The sequence below is a fragment of the Aptenodytes patagonicus genome, chromosome 2, assembly GCF_965638725.1.
Source record: "Aptenodytes patagonicus chromosome 2, bAptPat1.pri.cur, whole genome shotgun sequence".
NCBI lineage: Eukaryota > Metazoa > Chordata > Aves > Sphenisciformes > Spheniscidae > Aptenodytes > Aptenodytes patagonicus.
In genome coordinates this window covers 93441870-93468968 of record NC_134950.1, presented here as the reverse complement: position 1 = coordinate 93468968, position 27099 = coordinate 93441870, and the positions used below count along the sequence as shown (strand labels likewise).

At 40.7% G+C, this 27099-nt stretch overlaps 2 protein-coding genes across 10 annotated transcripts in view; one reads left to right on the top strand and one right to left on the bottom strand.

The window, feature by feature from the left end:
- Positions 1 to 18227, bottom strand: part of RELCH (RAB11 binding and LisH domain, coiled-coil and HEAT repeat containing) — an 88044-nt gene extending 69817 nt beyond the window's left edge. For 2 of the 3 annotated variants that reach the window (XM_076330407.1, XM_076330410.1), the window contains exons 1-2: positions 17573 to 18227; positions 240 to 329 (exon numbers count right to left, since the gene is read on the bottom strand). In XM_076330407.1, the coding sequence (XP_076186522.1) occupies positions 240 to 329; positions 17573 to 18086 (604 nt within the window). In that variant the 5' untranslated portion in view covers positions 18087 to 18227. The remainder of the gene's footprint in view (positions 1 to 239; positions 330 to 17572) is intronic. The other variant, XM_076330408.1, reaches the window with a different exon arrangement.
- Positions 18228 to 18522: 295 nt separating this feature from the next.
- PIGN (phosphatidylinositol glycan anchor biosynthesis class N) overlaps positions 18523 to 27099 on the top strand; it is a 206886-nt gene continuing 198309 nt past the window's right edge. For all 7 annotated transcript variants that reach the window (XR_012994657.1, XR_012994658.1, XM_076330404.1 and 4 more), the window contains exon 1: positions 18523 to 18572. The gene's annotated coding sequence lies outside the window, so the exon portion shown is untranslated. The remainder of the gene's footprint in view (positions 18573 to 27099) is intronic.

The window sequence follows — 27099 nt, the reverse complement described above, 5'->3', positions numbered from 1 at the left end:
ATACTGCTTGCTTCTAATCTGGTGACATCTGGAATCATACAGAAGTACACCTGCCTGAATATTTACAATAATTATAGTAGAAGTGTCTGAAACATTATTATATCATTAAGTGACTAGTTAAACCACCACAGTGAAGTCTTGTCATCTTCAGGAATGTTCATTTAAATATACTTATGCTAGAAACAAGTCAAACGGTAAAGTTAGCATTCTACGATTCCTAAATCATACAAATAACTTACCTGCTACTCTTTCGTCTGTTTCCCTATTGCCATCATCAGAGTATCTTGCAAAATCTAAGGAATCAAGAGTACTGATGCTTCCGGCACGGTCTTAAGGGAGGAAAAAGAAAAAAATATATAAGAAAAAATCCCGAAGAGCTGACTGGCTTTGCTAGAGAAAGTCAAAACATCTTCTCATTTCAGAAACTATAAATCAAAGGCTAAGTGTTCTGCAAGACTGAAATTTTACTGCATTTTCTAAAAGTCTGTCTCCAAGTATAGAGTATGTCAGTAAATTTGAAGAAAAATACAGCATTACCGCAAGTTCAGTGAACAGACACTGTAAGAAATTCACCCTTGCTCCCCCCAAAAGACGGCACTTCTACCCTGTCCACAGCAGATGAGGAGCAGTGCAGTGTAGCACTTCCCCTTTTCGACAAAGGCCAGGGACCTTTGCTTGGACAGGCAGGTGAGCACGTACAAGAAACCACACAGATACAAACTGTTCTGCAACAAGTTTCAAGCAGTTCTGTTCCTATTTTACAGAAAACTAACTGCCCCAAATACGCTACTTCCCTTTCCCTTTTTTAGTATTTTAAGGCATATTAATGTTACCAAATACTTTTCTACATATCTCCTGATCTAGCCATTAACTTCAGTGCATACCCACTTAATACAACATTTACTAAGGAACACATTACTTAGTAAAATTAAAGCAAAGCAAGTACAGTTCATGCTATTGCAGGTGTAACATTCACACTCTAAAATTAAATTGTTAATAAAAAAACCATTCAAGAAATTCAGTAACCATCATAAGGTTCTGATCTGACCCTGACATTTTTCATTTTGGGGGGGGGGGGAGGGGGATATCAAACAAAATGCAATTTTGATAATTTCAAGTCTGTTGAAGCAAACATTTACCTTTTTATTAGAAAAATGCGCAAAGAAATTACTCAGTGACAGAACCCAAAATAAATAGAACACATTCCTAACACAATTGAACATGCAGAAATTATATTAAGGAACTTAGTATCTTTCCCCTCCTTTTGAAATTAATTTCTATGTAGCACTTCAGAAATAATTTTAATTACATTAGAGCTGTTGTCACATTAACAAAGAACAAATTCCATAGGGCTGTCAAAAAAACTCATAACTGTCAGTGGAAATAGAAGCAATTTCATCACTTGTCAGTCAAATTCTGTCATGACTAGCATCACATTAAGTATTTAAATCACCCCCAATTCTACATATGTAAAAAAAAAAAGAAATCTATTAATGAGTTTCTTTCTTGTACCTTTGAGCCTAAGTTGTCCCCTAAAGTCTTATGACACCCTCTCTACATACAGGCCAGCACTAGACTGAAATAAGAACTGGATTGAGACTGATTAAAGCATCGACACTCACCTGAAAAGCTAGAGAGAATACTAAATTTGCCAACTCTAGCTGAGTTACACAGTACCAAAACTAAAGTGCCTGGTAACCCTAACTTGTCTGTTTTATGGAATAAAGTATATGATAGTATACAGGTTATATTTAACCACAATTTTTTTCCCATGACTATGCTTTGTCATCCAGGCAATGAAACAAGACTGTTGCTCCTCAACGAGTCTCTATTCAGTATTTAGTTTTAAAATTCACTGTTCATTTGTAGGTTCTGGTCTTATCTACTGCATTTTTTCCAGACATTAATCTGATTTAATAATTTTCTCTAGGCTGTTCTATAGCACTTAGCAGCACAGTACAAACTCTTATTTTTACGGTGTCTTTGCAAAATGGACCATTGTGAAAATAAACCAGATTTTATATACAGGGAACCACATTTAGGGTGGTTAAGTTCAAAAGTAAACATGAATTTTGCATGCACAGCATGAAAGTCTTCAGAGCTGACTTTTCAAAACACCCAACACCTTGTTCAGTAAGTACTGCTCCAATTTATTTCATTGGGAGCTGCAAAATCATTTTCGGAAATCAAATTCAAGATTCTAGTTAAAGAAACAGACAACATTCAAATAGAGATCTTAATGAAAAGCTGAAGTTTAAGAAAAGTGACCCAGTCTCACATATAGCATCGCTATGGCAAAAGCAGAAATACAACTCTCTCTCTTCCTGCAGTCTTGGCATGTTCACAGATCAATTTTCTTTCTCTCTTATGAAGCAAGTAACATCACAGAAACAATGCTCAAATTTGCAGATTAAGTCAACCACATCATACTTATTGAAGCATCCAAAGCTGTAAGCAACAAAACCTTTTTAATATGATTAGTGGCATGCTTTAGAGGCAAAGGCTCTCCCCCCACAACTGATAAAACAAATCTAGCCATAAAACACAAACTTATTTGCCAAAGCAGCAAGAAACTTCTTGGAAAAAAACCCCAGTTTTCTAGAAAAAAGCATGGGGTAATCAAAGTCTATATCAGGATGTACACAACGGAAGCCATTTAAGATCATACCAGCAGCTGCAAATCCAGCAATTCACAATTCCCAACCAGTGAATATCAATCAGTTTTACAACCTTAAGAGTCCTTAAAGAAACTAAATAAAACCAAGGGGTTTTATGATTTTAACATTCAGAAACTGCCTGAAGCACCACATCTACATGCACAGCAGCAACCTGTAGGGTTGAAACTTGTACATTCACCATTTAGATTTTTCCTTATCATTACAGTGTTCATGGTAACAGCAAACGTCTGACACACCCTTTACATACAGGTTGGCATTATAAAGAGACACAAATACCTGGATTCAGATTGATCAAACTAAACAAAGACGTGCTGAGGAACACCAGCCTCATGGCCTGTTTCCTGCTACCATTATTTCCCTCTCCTAGTAATGCTGATCCTCCTTCCCATTACAAAAGTACCTGCCCCAGTCATCATCATCCCCCAAGCATGCTGTCATTACTAAACCAAGCCAATTTGGGTGCTAGAAGTCATTATGTCCACAGTGTTCAATCTGAAGATAAGGCTTATATGCATTGCATTGGTGGAACCTGAATCTACACAGAGAACTGTGTACAGCTATCCAAACAAATGCTGAAGGAAATGAAACAGTAACAGAGACAACTGTATACATACAGAGGCTGAACAGTATCTTCTCAATTGGGCGTCCCACTAGATGATACATATTGCAGAACTCAATCAAGTTGGGAATTACAGCTTCCATAACACAACTCAAACTACATGGTTAGCTTGAATAATGTAACAAGACTTCTACCACTACGTTGCTATAGGATACTGCCTTTAAAATATGTGGTGTGGCTACAGAAGTGGTTCCTGCTGTTACGGTACGAGGCCACCAGTGCTGAAGCAGTTCAGCTGAGACATCTCCTGGCCTGACTGGCTCCACAGGCATCAATGAATCACCAGTGCTTAGGTTATACCCCACCAAGTCCCAGCTACAGGGAAAGCCCAGTCACAGACACTGTTGCACTGCCACAGCTCCCACTGAAGCAGGTGTTTCAAGCAGCAGGAAAGGAAGCGATGCAGGAGCTGCTCCCTCTGCCTTCAGTGCTGGTGCAGCTACTTGTTTCTGCCACCCACCTGGAAAGACAGGCTTCCACCACAGCCAGGCTGGGTGAGGTCCAAATGGCAGCTTCACCCCCTTCCAGTCATACTGCAAAGCCTGTAGTGCCACGTGGCCCTTGCCTGCCTTGGCTACACTGCAGTCTCTGCCCTGAGGCACAGTGGCTGCAGAGCCAAGGCTGAGGGGAGAGCAGGCAGCAAAGGGACCTGCTGCTTCTATCAAATGACACGGCAGCACTAGTGACCTGGATCTTGCCCCACTGGGACTAGGCGAAATGAATTTTGGAGCCATTATTGCACAACATACTGAAGCTTCTCAAGGAACAGAGCCAAGCACCGCACAGGAACTTAGACAGTGGGTTTAAACAGCAAAGAGGGATTTCTGACAGAGCCTACTAAGGTATCAGCCATGGGATAACAAGGTGAGAAGAGAAAGCTAAATGAGACAGTTAACTGAAAATATCACCCAGGAAGGTGAGGGCTGGCAAGCCCCCAGATATATCATCAACAGCAGAGTCATGGCACTCACACACTGCCTGGCAGGCCTGTGCTGAAGACTGCCCAAAGCTGAACAAGTGGCAAGCCTGCCCCATTGCTTCACCTACCTAAAATGTCACCGTGGGGGTAACTGTATCTGTTGCCTCACTCCTTAGCACTCTCTTCGTAGGCAGTCATCTGCAGAGGTTCATCTCCTACAACTAATGCCATCATCCAGAAAATTACAGAATAACATCTTATAACCTCAAATTTTACGCTTCCATAAAGGATGTACCTGCTTAGCACAGGATCAGAGGGTGAAAACGGTACCTCCCTGCTGGCAATGCAACAGCTTCATTCACCAGGAAAACGAGCAGGGCTCTTTGAAGGAGAGGAATCGGCAAAGGAAGGGCTGTGCTCAGCCATGTAGCTCACCTGAGCAATGTGAAACATCACCATTTTTCTGAAGTACAAATGGTTGTACTCCAGTACACTGAGTGGAAGTATTTCAACTAAAGCATTCAGAAAAGAGAACTACTTTCTGAACTGAAAGGGAAAAAGAAAAAAGAAAAAAAACCAAAGTTTTTAGGAAAACAACTTATATTTCTTCACTTTATTTTTTAATACAAAATAAAAATCTTAGGTTTAAATTATTTGGCAAAAAATAATCAAAGTAGAATCTTGCAGGGGGAAACTGCTGAAAAGGAGAAGTACGCTTTGGCTGAATTCTGTTTCTTTTCTAGAAAAAAAACCAATGTGACACAGCAGTGGGAAGCCATTTTGCTGTCATGATATGCACATTCTTACCAACAGTCTTCTGTGCATCGATTTTGTATTTCTTTCTCTGGTATTCTGAATTAAAACACTTTTCTCTCTAATCAGCAATTCCTTTTTGCTAAAAGCTTTCCTAGTGAACAGTGAAAAAAATAACTGCTGTCAGTTCAATGTTTCAGAAATGGTAAAGCAACATAACAAGAACAGTTTTGACAAGCAAGTATAAACAACTCCAGAAAGCATATCACTGCAATATGGAACAAGAGAGTGCCACAGGTGCATAGAAAACAAGTGAAATAGGCTTAAGCTTTTCATAGCTTATACTAGTGAAATGCCAGGAGATAGACTGGGACAGTAAAAGAGAGCCTGTGCATAGTTCTTGTCTCTTACCTCTACCACTGGAAAAGGATTAACAAAATCAGAAAGCTAAGATTTCTATTTGATACTCAAAGCTACGATGTTTTTTAATCTATTTGTTGAAAAATGCAGTGTTTTTAATTTCATTTGTGAAGTTAAAAATCACGTTCACCACCACGTTTTGCTTTTTAACTTATACAATCTTTTAAAATACTGCTTCATTCCAGAGGAAAGGAATTTTAATTCCTTTCTTATTCCCAGAACTGTCACCTGTATGACATGCAGATTTCTGCTGACAGCTTCTGTTCCCTAAGCATATTCAGCTCTTTCACTGAAAGCTGAGTTTAACTATATAAGGAGGAAAATGTAAAAAAAAAAAAATCTCAAAACAAAGTGATACATCCCCTTCCACTGACATATGTAATGTGAAAGAGGTTAAGTTTCATGCACTCTGATGGTAAAAACAGATTATTTTTACCAGCTTACCTAAAGGGACACCAAGAGGGATCATATTAGCCATAGTTTCACAGTACATGAATTAAGCAGAAATAAGTTGCAGTCTTCTACAAAAATACATTATTAAATAATCTTTACACGAGCATAACATTGTAAATCAGCTAAAACCAGACAAACCAAGGGATACTAGTTCTTGATAGAAAGGCTCAAGAAAAAAAATTAAAAAAATATTTCAGAAGCTATTTTATATTACTTTGCAAACTTCTAAATTTATTTTTAAAATTACTAGTTGGTAAAGCAGCCAATAAGTTGTCATATTTTCTCTAAGATCACAGAAAATCATATCATCATGTACTAACAATTAACCAAACGGAACATACGAAGACCAAGAACTCCATCTTTTTCCTTGAAATTCAAGAAGTAGTAATAATGCTATGCTTGCACAAGACAAATTCACTTTGCATCTCTAAGTGTTCACTTGTACTGAAAAATACTTGCAACAACCCTGAAACAAGACTGTTGCCGTATTTTAAACTGATGAGTGAAATAGCTGGCTAACCACATCTTAAACTGATCAGAGAAATAACTGGCTACTGGAAATTTGGTTTTGATTAGCGTCCATATGGAACAAGATGCAGTGCAAAGTGAATCCTTCCCAACCAAGATCAGAGCAGCTTTCTGCTGGATATTCCATACACTAGGACAAAAAAAAAATCTTTCCCAGTTTAAGTCAGGCTTTACATGAATTTTTCTGGTTATATGTAGGAAGAAACAGCTGTAGGCAGACAGCTCACATATCATAGGAAGATACAACCTTTTTTGGAGATAGTAAAAGTCCAAAGTCCATCAGTCTGGATAATAACTTGTACCTATCATGCTATTACAGAACCATCATCTAGACTCTTCAGGAATCCATCCTCACACACCACTCTTCAGAGAAGAAATAAAAACCCCACTACTTTGCATTAAAAAAAGAGAACAAAAAACACTATTTGAAGACATTATACCTGATTGTTTAATATAGTTCTACTTGTCATGTACTGTAGCCTTACTAAACAGAACACGCAGCATACACCACAGGCTTGAAAAAAACTGTTATGAACATTGTTTGGGCTACTGGATACAACAAAAGATTTATATAGAGAATTCTGAACATTTATCCAAGCAGAGCTCCAGAAGCTCTGCTTGCAGAAGCACTTTTTTTTTTTTCTTCTTTTTTTTTTCTTTTTTACTTTAGAGAAAGTTAAAATGTTTTAACATTGGTGTTAGAAGTATCACACAAGTAACTTGATCCACCAGAAGTAATTTCGTTTGATAATAATACACTCTCTTCACTAAATTAAATTTTCACTACATAGGATTTCACTAGGGAGAAACCTTAACAAGGCCTCTCAGTTCACTCTCAGGTAGAACTCTACTTACAAACCATCTCGGGTTAATGCCTTCTAGCTTCTCCTGAATAAAATCAGACGTTGAAAGTTACATAAGTGAATGACTGAGGCCATCAAAAATTATTCCTTAGCATCATCATCTTGATGGCTATTTCTAGAAAAGAAGAAAAAACAATAGGACTCCAGGATGCAATTCTCTGCAGCAGCAGAAATAAGTTGTACTTCATTCTTGAACTGGTCATTGAAAATTTGTTTTGTAGAACAAAATTATTAAAATAGGGAGTTGCTAGGGTTTAATTTTCTTATGAATTAAAGAAAACCCATGATAATTCAACCAACAGTCATGCTACATCTTAATATATGGCAGTAAATTAGACTCCAAATGTTATGAACTACCATACAATGAAAGTAGTTGCGGATTATAAATGTCAGAAAACTATGTAATTACAGCTGTATGTGAGAGAATTCAAGCAAAAATTTCTAATTCTGAGATACTCTTTCAGATCTATGAAAAGTGAGAAGCTAAAAAGCCCCCTACTGCAACGTTTTTCAACCTACAACCCATGGACTATTACTAAGACAAGCTTTATGATAATGAAGGATGTAGTTCCATGTAACTTTAGAAAAATATACAGAAGTTTTTCCTGATGAGTTGTGCTATTGTTATGAGTTAAGCTCTCCCTCCTCCCAACATACACATACAACCCTTCTTGCATGGAGGAACCTCTAATGGAAAATTTTCCATTCAAAAGAAAATTACGTCATAAGGAGATCAAAGCTGAAACTTTAAGGGATCTGCAAATCAAAGGTTGGAAAAAAGCTTCATATACGTCTGGAAAGGACAACAGTATAACGTATTTTATAGGGTACAGCTTATCTTTACATTTAGGACATGCAACCTAATTTTGAAGTTCAAAGAGATACAGGCAAACCAGCAAGTACTCTGATAACAGATCCCGATTGAGAAGTTTCCTTAGAAACTACTCAGGTCTGCCACTTTTTTCCTTTTTTCTCTGTGCTACAGGTACAATAAAAGAACTGCTGAAGTTCAGTCCTAAGGAAATGCAAGCGTATAAATACATATTTTAGATCGGTTTCTGTTGGTGGTAAAGAAGTCAACAAACTAGGTATTTTACCTACCTTAAATATTCAAGACCTAGAGTAAACTAGCCCTTGTGGCCATGCAACAGATGGCCTGCTCTCTTCTAGAGATACACTGGCCTGGAAAAGCATGACCTTGAATAACTTGCATTTTCAGCTGTCCTGCACGATATCACAGGCACAAAACAGCAGAAGCCAAGGAAACTGGGGACAGAGACTGTTTGGGAGAAAGAATTTGTATTCTTCCTCTTGTATTTACTTCCACATGCTTAAGCCCCATATTAGTACTGAACTGCACATGTGAATTCACTACGTATGTGAATAAACCAACTGGCAAGAGGGATAGCACTCACAAAAGATGTGGAATAATGTAAAAACCTGAAGAGCTTTAATGGAGTCCTTTCCACATTAAATCAAAGAATCAGACATCATTAACACTTTAAAAATTGATCATCAATTCAGAGTTTGTATTTGTGGCTGCATTAAGTAGCAGCTGAAATAGAGATGTTGTGCAATACATATGAATAAATGAATTAAACTGTTTAATTCCCCATAAATGATACTGCAAATTTCTTTAAGCCTTACCAAATTTCACAAGACAACTCTGGAGCAATATTACTTTGAGAAGTCTTAAATGGCTGCTGCATTTAAAACTTCTGATATGTTTCAACTTGTTCCAGGCTTACCAATGCTGGATCAGCCAGCAAAGCAAACTTGATCCATGGCAGCAGATACCAGATCTAGCATAAAACCTTTACGGTAGAAACAGACTTATGTATCAATTTTTTAAACCAATTTGAACTTGCAGAGTAAATTTTACCAGATCAACACATTCCACATCGCTACGGTAACTCTGAGATGGAACTAAGAGCCTTAAAGTAATTCATTGCATCAGGCACCAAATTGCAAGCACCTAACCTATCAACCTTATTTTGCAACTGCAAGTGCATCTTTTGTTCTCTCCCAGATGTTCTTACTCAATGACACCTGCTGAATTTTGAAAGTTGGTATGTTCTGAAAAGAAGTCCTCAGACCATCATCAAATGAAAAGGAAACTAAGTTAAGTAAAGCTACTAGAATAAAATTAACTTTCAAGCTGTCAGAGCAATCCACTCACAAATTACCTAGAACGGGCATTCAAGATGATCAGATAATACTAGTCCATAATGGGCAATCCAAACCAGATTGAAAACAAATGATCAATACATTTACCTACTTCATATTACTAACAAGCTATGAAAATTCATAGAAAGTATATGAGGGTAAAAACCCTAAAGCTACTTGGAGAAAACTAACCTATGCTTACTAGCCAAGAACAGCAGAAAAAAATTAACCAATCACCAGATATGTAAAACAAATACTTTGCAGATACATTGCAGTAAAAATATATAACCCTCGCTCCCATGACAGGCACACAGCAGAAGCTCACGAGAAAGATGAAATTACAAGTAGAAAATAGATAGATCTTGCACCCTAGCACAGAAATAACCCAATTCAGTGAGTGTGTTAAGATACAGATGTACCTGAGCTGATCTCATGGGGAGCCATACCAATAACATACTGCTTTTGTGGGGGGCTTACTGCATAGACAGTCTCAGGCAGCATCCAAATTAGTTGAGTCCGAAAGAATTAAGCCAGCCTTGCACAAAGCCATTTGAATGTTGGTGCAGTAAACACTGAGGTCCAGAGGCATGTGACCTTGGGGAAAGCATCAAACCCAGCCTAGCTCCCTACATATGTGCTGCATTGTGCTTGAGCTACCAGAGCTTCCCAAAACAAAAATGCTAAGGGAGAAGCATGGCACAGAGGTACTCTTCAAGGTACTTCTTCCAGCTGAAGACCCCAGCTGGCTTCAGCAGAAATCAGAAAGCATCAACAGCACCAAATTAACTCCATATGCTCAATGTTGCAGCACTGTCCGGAGTGTATCAATTAACTTGCATTACAAGGATTTTTCCATTCTCCACAGTAACCCAGCTTTCCGTTATACTCCCTGACATCAAGCAAAGTTTCATCAGTCTAGTCCTTAAATGGCTGTCTTTGCTGAGGGACTACTTGAAGCATATAGATAACACCCATCTTAATTCTCAAGCATTGTATTCTCTCAGTTTTCTTCATATTTCAATTCTAGTATCTTCCCCTTTCCCCGATTTCTACATTTATCTCAGGACAGTAGTAAATTTTCCAGTTAAGTTTTAACAACATGTGTCCACATGAATTTTATAAAGAATAAAAAAATAGTAAAAAACAAAAAACAAAAAACCCCTAGCGACTAGAAACCAAACCATCTCTCCTGTGAGGAGAGTCTGAGAGCTGGGGCTGTTCAGCCTGGAGAAGGCGGCAGCTCAGGGGGGATCTCATGAATGTGTATAAATATCTGAAGGGAGGGTACAAAGAGGATGGAGCCAGGCTCTTCTCAATGGTGAGGCAGTGGGCACAAACTGAAACACAGAAGGTTCCCTCTGAACATCAGGAGATACTACTTCTACTGTGAGGGTGACCGAGTACTGGCACAGATTGCCCAGAGAGGTTGTGGAGTTTCCATCCTTGGAGATACTCAAAAGCCATCTGGACATGGTCCTGGGCAACTGACTGTAGGTGGCCCTGCTTGAGCAGGGAGATTGGACCAGATGACCTCCAGAGGTCCCTTCCCACCTCAACCATGCTGTGATTCCGTGATTATTTTTGCCATGATTTCTCTTACTCCAACAGTTTTGTCAAATGACAAAACATCTGATAGCTCTCTCTCCCCCCTCCAACATCAAACCAAGATGAAAAAGTACTTGTTACATAAATAAAAAAAATCTTATTCTGTGAGTTTTTACGTAACAGTATTTCCTTCAATTCAACAGCAAAGTAATCAGTTGCATCACCATCATGCAGCGTTGTATTGCAGGAAGGGAGGAAGTAAATTGCCTCTCCCCTATGGTGTGCCGGGGGAAAGAGTTCAGTATTTCTCAAGAGCTTTTTCAGCTTGGTCTGTCTTAAAAAAAAAAAACTTTACAAATTTTTTTTTAACTTTTCATCCAGCAAACTCAATATACTTTGTACCATGTCTCAGACACGTGCATCATAAATAAAAATGCAAGGCCTACAACCTTTACTGAATCACTCAAAGTTTTAGCCTATGCTAGAGGAGAATTCCAACTCAGTTTCTAAAGTCTGCATCTTTACAACACACTAGAAAACCAAATACAAGTAATACAATGAAGATAAAGAGTTATAACTTTGAACACACAACAGCATGAGGTTTTATGACTTATCTTTATATACCGATAGGAAAGAGACTTCTGATGCTATATTTTAAATAGTTCCATATACATAAATTACCTAACTCAGAATTTGTAACAAATCTTAGTTTAGTTTGAAAGTATGAGAACTTCCTGAAAAAGATTCTTTTACCATATATTCATTAATTCTGAGTTTATAGAACATAGAAGTCCAGTATTTACAAGTTTCAAATTAACAGAAATGATGGACTACACACAGATCAGCTTCCAACACAGCTGACATCAATACCTACTTGATCATGACTTGCTTGCAAATACTAGGCAAATCTTTTTATATCAGGTAATGAATCTCGTATAAAATTTCCAGCAAGTGCTCTCTCAACTGAACAGAATGAGAGTCACATCTTCAGTCAAGAAAAAGAATTCTCAGAGGAAGAAAAGCTACAGGAAACTCAATATAACTTATACGGAATTGAAATTATGTACAGGGAAGCTTAAAGAAGCTTCCAATGGTTGGTTGTGAAATGCAAAGCTCTAGCTAATCTGATTGCTGTTCCCCTTCTTCTCCCCCCGCCCCCCTCCAAAATCTCTCCTTTCCCTAACACCAAAACTGTCAGAAGAAAACGTGCACTGCTTCAGCACAAAGCCTGCTCGCTTTGCTGAAGCTTTCAACCAAGGCACGGTTAGATTCACACATAACTGAACTAGCTACAGTGCATATATACAGAGGTTCGCTTCTGCCTTCCCCAACATAGGAAAGTAACAGTAACTCTAGCACAGGAACAGAACAGAAAGTCAGAACTAAAGCAGCTAAATTGCCCATAGCATATCTGTAAACATCCTAAGAGAACAAGAACACACAAATAAGTTACTACAAGGTAAAATATAACGTGGACATATGATACACTTGCTACTCAGTGATAACTTGATATTTGTCTGTCCTTCTTTGCCCATCAATGTCATGTTTATCTCATGCTACCTTATCTTGTTATTTCTTTGTGTAGTTATACCCTTATGGGGACTAACCCGTCTTCTGAACTATCTACCATTACAGCCCAAATCACTCCAACACACATATCAGCCAAAGCTTAAACTATCCACTCATCCATCAGTAACAGCTTCCAGCAGACCTGGTTTCACTCATTTGACAATTGTAACAGTTGCAGAAGTCTTAAACTAAGAAGCTCTTAAGCTATGAAGTGCATCTCACTGAAAACTTTTCAGAAATACCAGTGTCGGTAAAATGGAGGGGGGTTTAAAGCAGTCACAAGTGAAGAAAGTTCACGTGGCTTCTCTATCAGTAAAGCCAACATCAGAGCACTATGAAACCTCTCAGGTTTCATCCAGGCATTACTGTTTTCTGGCAGGTCTGCAGGGAACTCTGCTCACCTTTCCTTCAGCGTTACATACAAAACTCTTACTCTTTCAACTGTTTTCTGTACTTCTTTTGAAAAGGCAACATTCAGTCTCTCCCATCTGCCGATACCAGCAGCTTTGATTACCTATTTATCCGCACCTTTCCATCCTGTCCTTACTAATAGGAGCACCTTTCCCAAATCAGGTAGTAAAACCACTGTCTCACCCACAAGCTGTCATTTCACCTCACAGCATCTGGAAAGGTAGCCAACAAGACTATATATTTTTGCTTACTTTCATAAAGTAACAAACAAAAGACTTGAGCTGACAACAACAGAACACCTAACAAAGAACTAGTCATTAGAACAACAGAAGTTGTCTTCTTCCCAATTTCCTACCTTATTTAGACTACCATTTAAGCTGAGATATAATGAACTGTTTTGAGGTAGCCCTGTTCTGCTATATATTCATACAAAACAAAAATCTGGTGAAACACTGATCATGACAAGGGCCTGCACATTGTCACAATGTCTGTAACTCAGGATTGAGAGCTGTTACCAAGACACCCCGTTCTCACAAAAGCATAATCAATATCCTCTTCCCACGTGGCTTTTTTCCAGTAGGACCCATCTGAATTTCAAAGGCTACAAGCAAAAACAGAGATATACTTCACAAGATCTGAAACAAAAAAAAAAAGGAGAATCCCAAATCGTAAACAAAGCCAGGAGGTTACTACAAAGAACCAGCAATACTTTATATTTTTGTATTCATTGATTAGCTTAATATAACTGGAATCAAGTCCCCAGAAAGTTATAAACAACTTTATTTTGGAAATAACTAGAAACAAATAATCTCCTGAAAAACATAAATGTAACACAAACGTTCAAACCCCTTCTTTATGATTTTTGTAAAAGCTATTTCAAATTTTGAGAATGTTGAGCTTTTGTAGCCATAAAGAAAAAATAAATGGCAGATTTTAAGACTAAAGCTAGTTCTAGCAGTGTAAGCTGCATCCCTTCAGGAAAGGGCATTTGCCAAGCATAGCAATCGAAGGGCATCATATCAATCACCTTTGGGAAAAAAAAAAAAAGGTTTCTTCACCCACTATGCTCAAGCTTGAATTATGGCCATATGTATATATGGGAAAACATTTGTGGTCTGGGAACAGGGATGAGACATTTGAGCCACAGTTTTATTTCTAAATTTCAAGCATCTCAATTTGTACTGTACTTTCTTATGCAAAGATGATAGGGAAGGGGACACAAATTTAATATGTAGGCGCCAACCAAAGCCTTGTAAAAGATCTGGAATACTGTATGAAGGAGGAACTTCCAAACCATACCACTTACATGAGCAGAAAAGTGGTATCAAAACGGTCTAGCAGATGTGGAGCTACTGCTATTGAAACCAATGGGAGAAGCTGTCAGAGAAGTTTGAGAAGATCTAGCAGAGATACAGGACATGAAGGATAACTGTACACAAATGCTGTGCATCTAAAGGAACAGTGTCAACACCTTCACAAAGTGAATTTGCTTCAAACTAGAAGAGCAAAGTTGCTAGACACAATATACATTTCCATATTTTTCATTACAATCTATCTTAATCTCTGTTAACAGCTGTGACATTACTGCTGCTGGAAAATGGAAGGGTGTTTTTGCAAAAAACTAAGAAATCCTAGTCATCTGACTATCATTTGCTTTTGTAACCAAGTGCTCTGAAGCATGGTTCAAAGATAAAACAGCTTCGAAGTTAGTAGCTGACCACGATGCTAGTTGTTTATATCCTATGATACTTCATCAAAATTTATAGCAGTCTATAAAGAGAAAGGTAAGAAAAAACAAAAGAAATTCCAGCATGCACTCATAGTTTAGCTTGCCTAAAAGGATTCTGAGAAGTGCCAATGAACACTCACACTGATATTCTCCCATTCTGTATAGGAACGCACAGTACAAAAGCTTTCCATTGCTCTGGAAATCCTCAGGCAGCATTCCAAACATACTTCACATTCAATAAGAACTGCCAGTCACACTTTTTCTGCATCCACTCAAATCATCAAAAACTTCAGTATAAAAACATAGAAATTCATCTAACCTGGGGACAGGGAGGTGCAAAGCTAGTGCTGAGAAGAAATTCTGACTTTAGACATCAACAGAAATAAAGAACTTTGTTTTTTTAATCTGACCACATTAAGATTTTTTTCCCACTGAAGCACAAAATTCAAGTGACCTTGAAATGACAATCATGCCAAACTCCGCTACTTTCTACATCAATAGTTTCTATGAAGAAAACTATTGGTTTATTCTCAAATACCCATTGGCATGTTAAAGCAAGAGAAGGTACCTGCACTACTCTCACATACATTCTCCGCAAGTCTCCATGTGAGGATCCACAAATGCGGGCACAACAAACTGGACCTCTCATCAAAACTGAACTTTTTGACTAACGTAGGAAACTGTTCAGACTTACTGTTGGATCTGGCCTATGCCTTAGTCCTCTATCTAAATCCAATAATACCGGATGCTTAAGAGGGAAGTGAAAAGAACTCTTGCAAAGACCATATAATTTTCAGCCCATCAGAGTCTTCTGCAATCTATTTTTTCGCATTTGGAAACTGGCATAAATTCAGAGGCATGAGACTATCAGCTCTTGTTGACATTAACCAGAATTAGGCTGAACAGCACTGTCACAATTGCTAGCTCAGTGCCGCACTCCAGATTACAAGAAAGTCTGATGGCAGTAAGTTCAAAAATCTACTTGAGCTTGGAAAAAAATGTATTTTTGTATTTGTTCTCAATCTGTCACCTTTCAATGTTACTCAATGTGAACTGCCTTTTGAATCATTGTTGAGACAAAAAAGTCATTTGAAAAGCACACTCTAACCTGTTGTAGATGTCAGATTTCAAGACACTTACACCTAACCTTTAACCTAAGGTCTAGCATGATATTTTTATCATACCTCAGTATTCTTAAACTGCTCCAAAATAAGTTTAAGTCTCCCTCTCCTCTCTTTCCCCTGCCTCCTCCACCCTTTTTTAATAGTGATGTCCCATTGCCATCTATTATTCAGCAGGTCAACACCATAACCATTAAGATGTTCTCACATAAGTGTACATTGGTCTAGGATTGCAAGAGGTCATTTTTTTGCGTGCATAACACAACAGTTACACAGGCTGCTGTTTTTCTAATTCTGCTGGAGTACGTACATTATCAATAACTGGAAACATATCATGTTACCAAAGAAAAGAGAATGGTTAATCAATCAGATGAATTGACTGGAATCCCCAAGGAAGCTGCTTTTAATGAAACAGAAATTTATATCAGTTCGAAGCCCTGAAGCATGAGTTTTTCCAACATTCACCAATCTTATCATGAAGACCACCACACTGAAGCTCTCAGTTGGACAAAGCCAAGTATGAAATTTTAAGTATTCATAAACACAATAACCAGAATATAAACACCACAGCATGAATTAAAAAAAATCCATACAATTTTTAAAAGATGTTGAAAAGCAATAACAAGTTAAAAGTTTAGATGTCTCCTATTACCCCAGCCATCTAGATACTATTAGTTATTTCCAAATTTTAAGTCTAACTGCATGTCTTTGCAACATTAGAAACTTTTTTTAAAACAAACAAAAATATGGGACTATTTACAAAATGCCTTTAGGTGTCTTAGAATACACATAAATAAGTCTTGCAACTGTCTGCTAACCACAACTCCTTTCATTTCAATACCTTCCCATGAGTTCATTAAATCCTCAAAAGTCAGGTGGCTGGGCAGCTTCTCTCTCTCAAAGTTGCTTCCATAAGCTACCTCCTTTTTAGAACTCTACATTTCTTGACAGTAATATTGATAAGACACACAAGTAATTTTATTCTAAGCCATCTGCTCTACTATTAAAACTCAAAAGCTTTTAAGGCCAGCTGTTCGATGATTTTCCAAATACCTGCACCACTTTTTCTCCCAAAAGCTATACTAACCCAGTATATTTACCGCTCCCCAACTCCAAACCCCAAAATGGTTAGCCAAAGACTGCAGGCACTTGGGTAAACGTGCCAGCATTAATTATAGGTAACACTGTATTAGTTGTGCATGACCTGTGAAACTCTGACCTATCCTTGGATGACTTAGCCATTACAATGCATCAGCAGAAATAACATGCTGGCTCCTGACACCCCATTTTTGACAAGTTTTAGACTTTAAATGTAGCAGCCATAGCTTAACACCCAACTCCTCCTCCTAGCAGCATACGACTTGTCTCTTGACAGCAGGCACTAAAGAAGACACAGGAAACCCCGGGACAGCTAAAAATTAAGGCTGAAATTTCAATCCCTCACATTTCTTCCACATCTGACACATGCGTGACCTTCACAGGAAGACTGAGGCTCGATAAGGTACGTGAGGGGAACCAGGGTAACACCGGTCCTGGCACCCCATCTTCTCAGCCCCAGGCTGCCCCGCTCCTACAGCCCCCGCCAGTCCCGCACGCAAGTTACAGAAAACAAGAAGCGATGCAAAACGCCTTCCCCGGCCGCCCAGCTTCCCTAGCGACACGCACCGGCAAGGGCCGCACCGTGAGGCATCCCCGCCCAGCCCCGCGCGCCCAGCGGCGGCTGCCACCGCTCCCCAGAGCCCCCTCTTGCACCGCCCGCCGCCCCCGACCCGACCACCCCCTTCCCCGGGTCACTTACTGAGCTGCCCGGAGCCGGGCTCCCTGCCGCCTGCTCCCCCGAGCACGCTGCCGCCCAGGCTGCCCAGGGCCCCGCCGGCGGGCGGCGTGCCGCTCTGCCGCTCGAAGTTACCCGGGTTGGAGAAGAAATCACGGAGCCGGGGCAGCTCCCGGCCACTCTCCAGCAGCTCCGTGTGCAGCTCCAACGCCGTCAGCAAGAACTGATCCCGCAGAAGCTGCGCTGCTATCGCGTCCATCGACACCCGCGGCGGCTCCCCCGCGCCAGGGCCCGCGCCGGCCCCGCCGCCCGCCCCCGCACCGCCGCCGGCATCGCCCGGCGCCGCCGCCCGCAAACCCGGCAGCTCCTCGGGGCTCCCCGCGGCTGTCACCGCCTCCTGCTGCTGCTGCGGGTACGCCGGCCCGCCCGGCTCGTTGCTGCTGCTGCTGCCGCCGCCGGGCCTCGACTCCTCGGTCTCGTCCTCTTCGGAGTCACTGAGGAAGGGGTTCACGCTGCTGCCCCCGCCCGCCGCCGCCATCTTACAGCCCGACACGGCGCGACCACTGCCAAGGCGCTTCCTCGGCAAAGCCTGCGCGGAACCGCCACAGCCAGCCACTTCTGGCGGGGCCGGGGCCGCTCCCAGCCCCCTTCGCTGCTGCGGGCGCTGCCGCCAGCGGCAACAGCTACTCCTTCCCTCCCGCCGCCACCGCCGCCTCCACCTGCCTCCTCCTCCTCAGCCACCTCCCACCAGCCCCGCTACCGCTTCCGGATCCCAACTCTCGCGAGAGCTCCCCCAGCCAACCGCGCGCAGCGCCCCGGCACGCAGAGCCTTCCCCTCCAGGCCTCGCGCCCGCCCCCTCCGCGCGGGAGACGGGCGGCAGCTCCGGGCGGGGCCTGAGGGAGCAGGAGGTGCCTTACCGAGGGGCGGGGCTTGAGCGCGACGCCTGGGCGAGGGGCGTGGTCGGAGAGCGGGAACAGCCAGGCGGAAGCGGAAGCTGTCGGGGCTTCGCGGCAGGGGAGACGAGTGAGTCCTGGCGCGTGCGTACTGAGCGCTTCCCGCGGGGGGAGGGGGGCTGCTGCCGCCGTCGCGGCGGCGGCTCGGTTCCCTGGGGTGGGGGTGGGCGCGGGCCTGCGGCTCCCGGCCTCCGGAGAGCTCCGGCTGGTCTAGGGGCCTGGCGGCGGCGGCGGCCCGGCCGGTGGCGTAAGGGCGTTGCTGGGGTGGGGGGGTTGCGGGGCGGGGCTCGGCGTCAGAGCCCGGCCTGCGGCCCAGGCCCCAAGGTACCTGTCAGCCGACCCCGTGCCCGAGTTGCGTTGCCTGGGCCGGTGTGGGGCTGCCTGGGGAAGGCAGCTCCGTCCGAGGGTACCCGGGCCGGGCGGGTGCTTGGGCGGCCTGGGCTCCGCTCCCCCAACGGGCGTGAGCCATCGTCCAGCATCGGGTGTGCCCGATAGGCCTGAAGTTAGGGAGGGTGTAAGCACGGGTGGCAATAAGTTGTGTCTCTGGAAGCATGACGCTGTCACTCTTAAAAAGATTATGCGAAGCTGTTGCCTTGTCTGTTACCTGGCAAGAAACTCGAATTGAGGCTGGAGTGTAGCAACAGGTGGCATTTGCTACTGAAGGAAGTTCAGCTCACTAGAAATGATGCAGAACAGGGTCAGCGTTGGTTTCTGTTCTGTTTCTTTGAAAATAATGTACCGTTCCCACTGATAGGAGCTTTGTTTGTGTAAAGCTGATTCACTAGGAGTTGTTTGCTTTACTGAGAGCAAAATTGGGGCTGAAATCTCTGTGATAATATAGTGGCAATGTTTTGCAGTGATACCGAGATCTAGAAGCAATATTCAGTACTGTGACTGCGAACTACTTCGTTCATATCATGATAGTATGCTATAAAAGACTAGCACTTTCCTTCTGTTTTTAATTTGAATAAATTTTTCTAAATAGTGTAATCAATTTTGCATTCTGTCTTATAATAAACTTAGAAATTTTTTACTAACTTACTGTTTTATGTTGGTATACGAAAAGAGAGTAAGTAGTGGAGTGCGAGCTGTTTGTAGCATAAAGTAAAATGGTGGTATATTGAAAATACTTCAAAATTTGACACAGATCACAATAAAAATAAGAACAAAAATATTTTACTGTTGCTGCTCCAGTGGAATTAGGAACCCTTAATGAAGTCTTGTGCTTTTTCCTTCCCTTTCTGGAGAGTTAAAGCATGTTCAGTATGAACTTGTTAAAAGTTGATATGCTGGTGTTCTGCCTCTTCCCTTAAAATGGAGGCTCTAGTGGCGGTCGGCAGTGTTTACATGTGACTTGAAGTTGTGTAAAGGTAGTTCAAACACTAAATTCTGCCTTTCTTTTAAGAGACTCTTTTCTGCCGACTTCTGTGTGCTGTTACAGTAAGGACTAACTTTTTTCACTCTTCCTTGCCTAAAATAATGTAAAAGTATTCCTTTGTTTCTGTACTTTGAAAGAGGTTTGTTTGGGTTTATGAAACTAACTGAAATATTTCCAGGTGTCACTCAGTTGCTCCAAAATAATTTATGGATGGCTGGGATAAAGTTAACACAGCTGAAATGTGTATTCCAGAGCTGAAGAATGAAGGGAGAAAAATGTGCTTCTAACAATATGCTTAAAAACAGTTTCTTATGGCATACCAAAGGGGTATTGTTTTGAGAGACCTGAGGAGAAAACGGGATAAGGAAAGTGTAGCACCTTGGAGGATGTGCGAGGCAGAAAAAGATGCATAAGTTCTGCAAATAAAGCATTATATAGGTCTACTTGAGGCAGACAGCTACAAATTAATTTTTTCTTAATTTATTCGGTAGCCATTCTGAGAGAGGGATATTGTTCACCAAGCTGCTTTGTCTCTTACTGAAGTTAGTGTTTCCTTCTAACTTTTAAAGAAGAACAGTCAGTTCTGTATCTGAAGAACAGCATACCTAAATACATCTCAGAAAGTGTGATTTCTAAAAACGGGTCTGTCAAGCTAAGTGTCCAAAATACAAGGGGCTTGGAGAAAAAAAGGTCTTCAGAGTTTTTTGGAGGTGGTGGTGTGTATAAATAACTTTTTCAGTCTATGCATGTTTTTTCATGAACCTTTAAACTTACGGTTCTTGAGATGGAAAATAAGTAGAAAAAATTCAGTCTCTGCTTTTACTGTGTTGATTTTGGTAGGAGTGTTAAATCTTGAGCTAATGCTTCAAAGTTTAACGAACTTAAACACATGACCAGTTTCGGGTTCCCTCTATGCTGTTTGATGTGCTCGTGTGTGTGAAGTATGCTTTCTTTCTGTGCTACTCTGGTGCAGTGTCAACTGCTCTCACAGTGAGTGAACGCATAGTTTAAGTCAAGCTGTAAGGGGTTTTCTGTTTCCGCTTCTACAGGCAAGGTTAATTTCCTTTTAAAAAAATAATTGTTAGGTCTATACTGGGTTTTTCTGTGCTGAATACTTGAAATGTGTGAATTAATGTGTTCTAGTGAGTCCTACAGTGAAGTAGAGTAGCTTTTTTTTTTTTTTCATTATTGGAGTCCCAATCAAGGCACAGGGAACAAAATAATGGAGGAAAATCTGAAGCAAATCTGATTTCTACTTTAAAATAACGCAGATCTGTGAGTTCTGCCAACTCTTGCTTAAGTCCTCTTCTAAAACTGAGCTACCTGAAAGAATCTTTGTCTGTTGATGTTTGACTTTTACCCCCTTTCAAAAGAAACTTTAAGGAAGTTACGATTTTTATGTTTATTTCAGTCATTAAAAAAATTGAATTTCAGTGCTTTGTAAACTCTCTAACCTCAAATATTTTGATATTCTGCAGTAGCTGAATAATGCAAATGTTGAGACTCATAACGTTGGTAGTTTGTGCTTGAAGACCTCTGCTATTTCTCTGAAATTGTATCTGTCCCTTCCAGTTTTGAGGGCTTGGTTTTTAATGAGAATAGCTTATCTCAGTAGTTAATAGTTACTTGTGTGTTAAGTACAGACGTAGCTTTACCCAGAGAAACTGACTTTAGAAAGTGTTTGTTAAATTGGGATTTGAAGTAAAAGTAGTACAGCAGTGCAGAAGGGGCTCTTGGAAATATTTTCAGCCTCACCAAAAATGTGATAATGTCCCATGAAGTCGTATGAGGACCTGAATTAAACAAAACAAACCCCCAAAATCCCTTTGAATCAAAGTTTGGCTGTGTTTTTCTACCTCTAATACTGTTGTTTTGAAGCAGTACTGTGAACAGTGAATATTTGGAAGCCTACCATCAAAAATACAGTGAGTAAATACACTCAGAGCCTAAGGAGTATTTTAGAAAACTTGTTCAAGTTTCATGATGTGTGCATTATGTTTTCTGTGAGAACGAACAGATAGGAAGAAATGCTGTTACAGTTGAGTGAGGAGACATAATTTATGAATAAAAGATATGACCATTTATGACACCACAAACACTAAAATATTGAATTGCTTGGGCTTCATTCACCCTGGTCTGGAAGAGGGAGTGTGTTGTCTGGAAATGTAGGCTGCACAGAAAGCTGTTGTAGAGGGTAACAGACTGCTCTAAGATGGTATGCCTTACCATGGTGAAGGACAGTGTAGATGGGGAAGGGAAACAGTGCACTGAAGTGAAGTATGAAAACAATCATTGCAAAGTCATTCTTGAGTTCTGAGGTCTAAAGGTACTAAATTCAAATGAAGAGCTGTTTTGCCTGAATTTGTTAAGGTGTCTTTTATTGAAACTTTGTGGAGGTCAAGACAATTAAGGCTTGACATTGAAAAGGTCTTGTTTATTCCTGTCTCTGCAGAAGCATGGACCAACTTGCAGAGATGTTGCTACGCTGACTCCATGCTGCTGCTCTGTGCTTTTGAGGGTTGCCTGCTTCACTTTATTCCTCTTCAATTTAGTATTTGCACAGTTTTGGAAAAAAAAAAAACAAAACAAACCTTATATTTTCCTTATACAGCCTGCTGTTCTTCAGTCATGTTCAAATATAAGGGGAAATATGATGAGAGATTTGAGAGAGCCTGTGGAAGGGGTCATGCAATAAACCAGGGTGTTAATACAAGGAATACAACTAGTGAGAGATGTAGGCTTTGGAGAACAAAGTAGGGAGTCTGAGGACATGCTTTGAACATGCTGGGTTAGCACTGCTGTTGGGAGGAGGTGCAGTCCTGTCCTGGTGCCAACGCAGAGGTTTGTTTTGGGAATTAGACTGGGGAACTAAACTACAGCAAAGTTATCTTTACTCTTCCTTCCTTTTTTTTTTCCTTGATGTTATTTTCAGTTGAATTCATTCTCCCGTCTGCTTGACTATGCAGTTGTACAGATGGCTGTGCCAGCCCAAGGCATGCAGTTTGGCATGGGAATAAGTGGGCAGGAGCAGAGGACAGGACAGCTCTCTGCAGCTGTACTGGCTTCGTTTTCCTTGCAGTATTTGTGACTGTGAAGACCTCTTGTTCTTTTAACTGCTACTCCCGTGACAGCCATTTTTGTATAAAATACCTGATAAAATATATTTGCCTTGCTGGTCTTAAGTATTTTGGAAAACATACTTTTAATTACAAGCAAGTTTCTACAGATGGTAAGGTACAGGTGAATAACTGCTACACAGAAATGAGTAACAGACTTTTTCTGTCATCTCAAAGCTAGCTGGTTGTATCCTCTCTGAGAGCAGATACTAAGATAGGTAGACTTTGCCTTTGTGTTCTTGACAGGAAACTGTATTTGGTGTCTGTCTCATAATAGTAATTGTAATCTCTTTGGAATCTTCTACTTGCCAGTGTTGTATCACTCCCCTCTTTTGCCAGCAGAGAGATAAGGAAGCTACGAATGATTCTCCATTTTGGGGGGAAGATGAGAACTGGAGAGATGTTGCCCATCTGTGTTCTCTAGGTTTCTGGGTCTCTGTCTAACAGTTTTTGTCTTGCTCTCTGAGCTTTTTTCCTGCGATGAAGCTGTTGCCATTTTTTTGCCAAAAATGTTTGAGTGGTGGGGAGCTTTCATTTTAAATCAGCAGTGCCCCATATTGCAAAGAGGCAGAATACTGATTGTTTCCAGGAATCATTTCCTGGCTCTGTTAATTATTAGAGTCAGTCAGCAGCTGAAAAATAAAGGTGGCTTACAGAAATGCAGTGTGTCTTGGCTTTGCCTTAAAAACAAACATAAGCTCACAGGGTTTCAACAGAGGGTGTTTACAAGTTGATATATCATAATTGCTAACAAATGTTAATTACTTTGTTAGTAGAGATTGCTGTAGGAGCAAAATGTATTGTAAGTATTTCAGGATGCAGTAACTGATAATTTGAGTGGGTTTTGTGTCTTACACATACTTGGGAAAATGCTTTCTATGTAAACACCTTGCAACTATGGCTGCTAGTGGAAGAGTTAAAGAGGAGGTGACTCCTTTGCATAAAGATTTCTTACTAGACCTCAAAGTATCCTTGGGCACATACCGTATATACCTACATTACTATTTGAGAACTTGAATGCTGTCTTGAAGGTGATATAATCCATCCTTTTAGTGTTTTTCTGCACTTGACGACTTGGCTATTGCAATTATTTATTTTTTTTAACAGTTTGTTTCGTTTGGTGATTGAAGGAATTGGAGAATTCCCGCCCCCCCCTCCCCCCCCCCCCCCCCCCGCTTATTTCTTTATGAGGAAGCAGTACTTCCTGACAGCATGTTTTCAGGGTGGGATTTCCCAGGGACTTGGTCTGTCACGGTGCCGAGCGCTGGGTCGCAGCCGCCAGCTCGAACGGCTTCGTGGGCCCGGGAGCGGTGCAGGACCCTGGAGAGCGCCCGCCTGCCGCGGGTGGGGGGGCTGCATGTCCCTGTCCCCGGAGGGCACTGGCCGCCGCTCCCCTCCGCGCTCACAGGTTGCTCTTCTGGACTGTGCTCATCGGTGAATTGTGTCGCATAATGCGCCTCCGGTTTGGATTGCTTTCCCTGCAATTCACCTCGGGCTTTAAATGAGTTTTTGTTCCCAGTGGGAAACTTAACTTACCTCTATCTGTGTCAACTTTGCTGTGAACTGAAGTTTGGTAGGTAAAGATATATAAAATATCAATTATGCTAGCCGGTTGAATAGTATTCAGTTATACATTATATTCAATTGGCTAGCATAATTAAGTAGTACTTCTGAATGCCAAAGCTCCGAAATCCTTTTTTAACAAAAAATGCTTTTGAAGGGGTGGGAACCTACAAATTGGTTATTTGACTTCTGTATTCCTTTTATTGGAAGTATTACTGTATGCTTAGAAGGTTGTCTTGTAGTCTTTTTTTTTCCTTCAAACTGAAGCTATTGGCAAATTGGCATTCAGAGGCTTATGTGCAAGTTTCAACAGATGTGTCTTCTGTCTTTGACATAATTCTTGTTTATTTGTAATGGTTGATATCGACAAGAAAATGTGACTTAATAAAAGACAAACAACTGTCAGCTTTTTTAAAGCTTCTTTATTCATACTAGCTTCTAGGGAACGCACTTTAAGCACTTTGTTTTTTTTGTCAAAGGGTGTTTTCCTTTCTGTGTGCATACAGAATACATTTGCAGGTGGGTTTTGCAAAGCTCAATGAAGCTGAAAGTTGTTCTTTTTCCATCCTTCTCCCTGTGTGCTCTAGGTTAATATTTGTTGTATGACTTTAAAGAGTTTGATCCTTGTCCCTTTTATTGCTAAAGGGAAGAACTGTGCTGCTTGTATTGGCGCATGTGCTTTATTGCAGTTGTACTGCAAATCTCTTTAAAAATATCTCAAGGGGCCTTCAGCCTTGGTTTGTCAGGGAGGGCTCCAATGAGGCAGCAAGACTTCTGTGGCAAGCTGTCTTCCATGCGCTTGTGTTCTTGGCACTTGACCCTAGCAGCCGGGGAAGTCAATGGGCTGGGTTCTGTTAGACACTCTTAGGCTGACGTTCTTTCCCTAAAAGTATCCCATGAAACTTGTAATATGAAAAATCTGTCTACAAGATCTCCAAACAGGGCAAGAAAAAAAAATGACAGGAAAAAAAAATTCTTATTTTTTGCAAGAATAGAGAAATCTGAGTAACGCAAGACACTCTTGGCAGTGCAAAAAGAATTAAACAGTCCATATTGAGATGAAAATATGATATTAAGCTGTAGAACAGTGGTGCTTGAAGAAGGCTTGCTGAGAGTATTGCTGAATGACTCAGAAGTCAAGAAATACCCAAGAGGATTTGCAAATACCTCTTGAAAACAGGCATAGACCCCCCAAATGCTGTTGCCCAGTGAAATAGCTGATTCGCAGCAAAACCACTCAGGGTTTATTGTTGTTGGGTTTTGCTTTTTCTGAGTTCTGAATTTCTAGCTGCCTGCATACTGAGCAGATATAATGCTGAATTTCTACTCTTCATTTTTTCTGCGCTTGGCTAACAGGTGTTACCAAAGGGTGATGCTCTTGTTTTCTCTTTCATGCCTCAAAGCAGTCATCGTTCTTAAAGAAGTACCCTTGTTCTCTTTGTCAATGCTGTCCTGTTAGCAGTGTTGTTCTCAGGTATGTGTTTGTGCCTGGGAGACTTGTGGATATGATTTCCCATGTTTACAGGATAATTCAGAGAAAATTGCGTAGGCTGACATTGGGGTAACTGATTTGCAGTACGTTCAAGTATTAGGACACTTGATGTTTTATTGGTGCCTTGCAGGCCATAGTCAAATTTCTCCTTGAAAAGTTTTGGCAAAAGAGACTTTTCTAGGCAGGCAGAGTAATTTTGATTATCAAGTGATGTTAAAAAGAAAATTAAATATTCTTTGAGCTCTTTGCCTCAGGTTTGGATGTGCTTTATTGAAGCACATTTAAAATTTAAAACAGATGTCATTTGTTGTTATAATCCCTAAAATGCTCAGTGAAGTTGTTGAACATAAAATAATTTTAAACAGATGGTTTGCATTACGAAAGCCACTTCAGTGCAAGAGCAAATGGAAATACTGTAGTTGCAGTTTCACTGTCTGGCAGAGCATGTTATGCCTCAATAGAGAAAGAAAATGAAATTTTGGAAAGGAGGAAAAGGGACTTTATCATTATCTCACTTCTATTCATAATATGATTATATGATGAAGTCAAGATGAGGATTTGGGGCTTCCTATGTTTAAATAGTGTGTAAAGATATGAGAGAGAGTTACTCTGAGACTGGCTGGTAAGTCTCTTGTATAAATTAATCTGTGCAGTCAATAGGTGTATGTACTGTGACAGCAGGAATGACTTGATTGCATTTCTTGACTAGTATAACTCTTTAAAAATCTAAATTAATAAAAGAATAGGGACTGCTACTACCATCTTAGATGATGTATAACTGCCATACCATGCAAAATACTGTCAGTTAGACCACACAGCTTCCACTTTGCTCCCCTGCCTGAAGCAAAAGGATCATTTTGTATGTACAGACAAATTGTACAGTCACCACTTTGACAGTTTAAATTATGAAATACACAACACTGGTTGAAAAATGTATTAGTCAGCCAGAAACATAGCAGACATTCCTGTATATTTCTTTTTTCTGTGAAAGATACTTACCAAGGCCATTGATGCTTATTGAAAATACGTTTCCAATGGATTTTCTTCA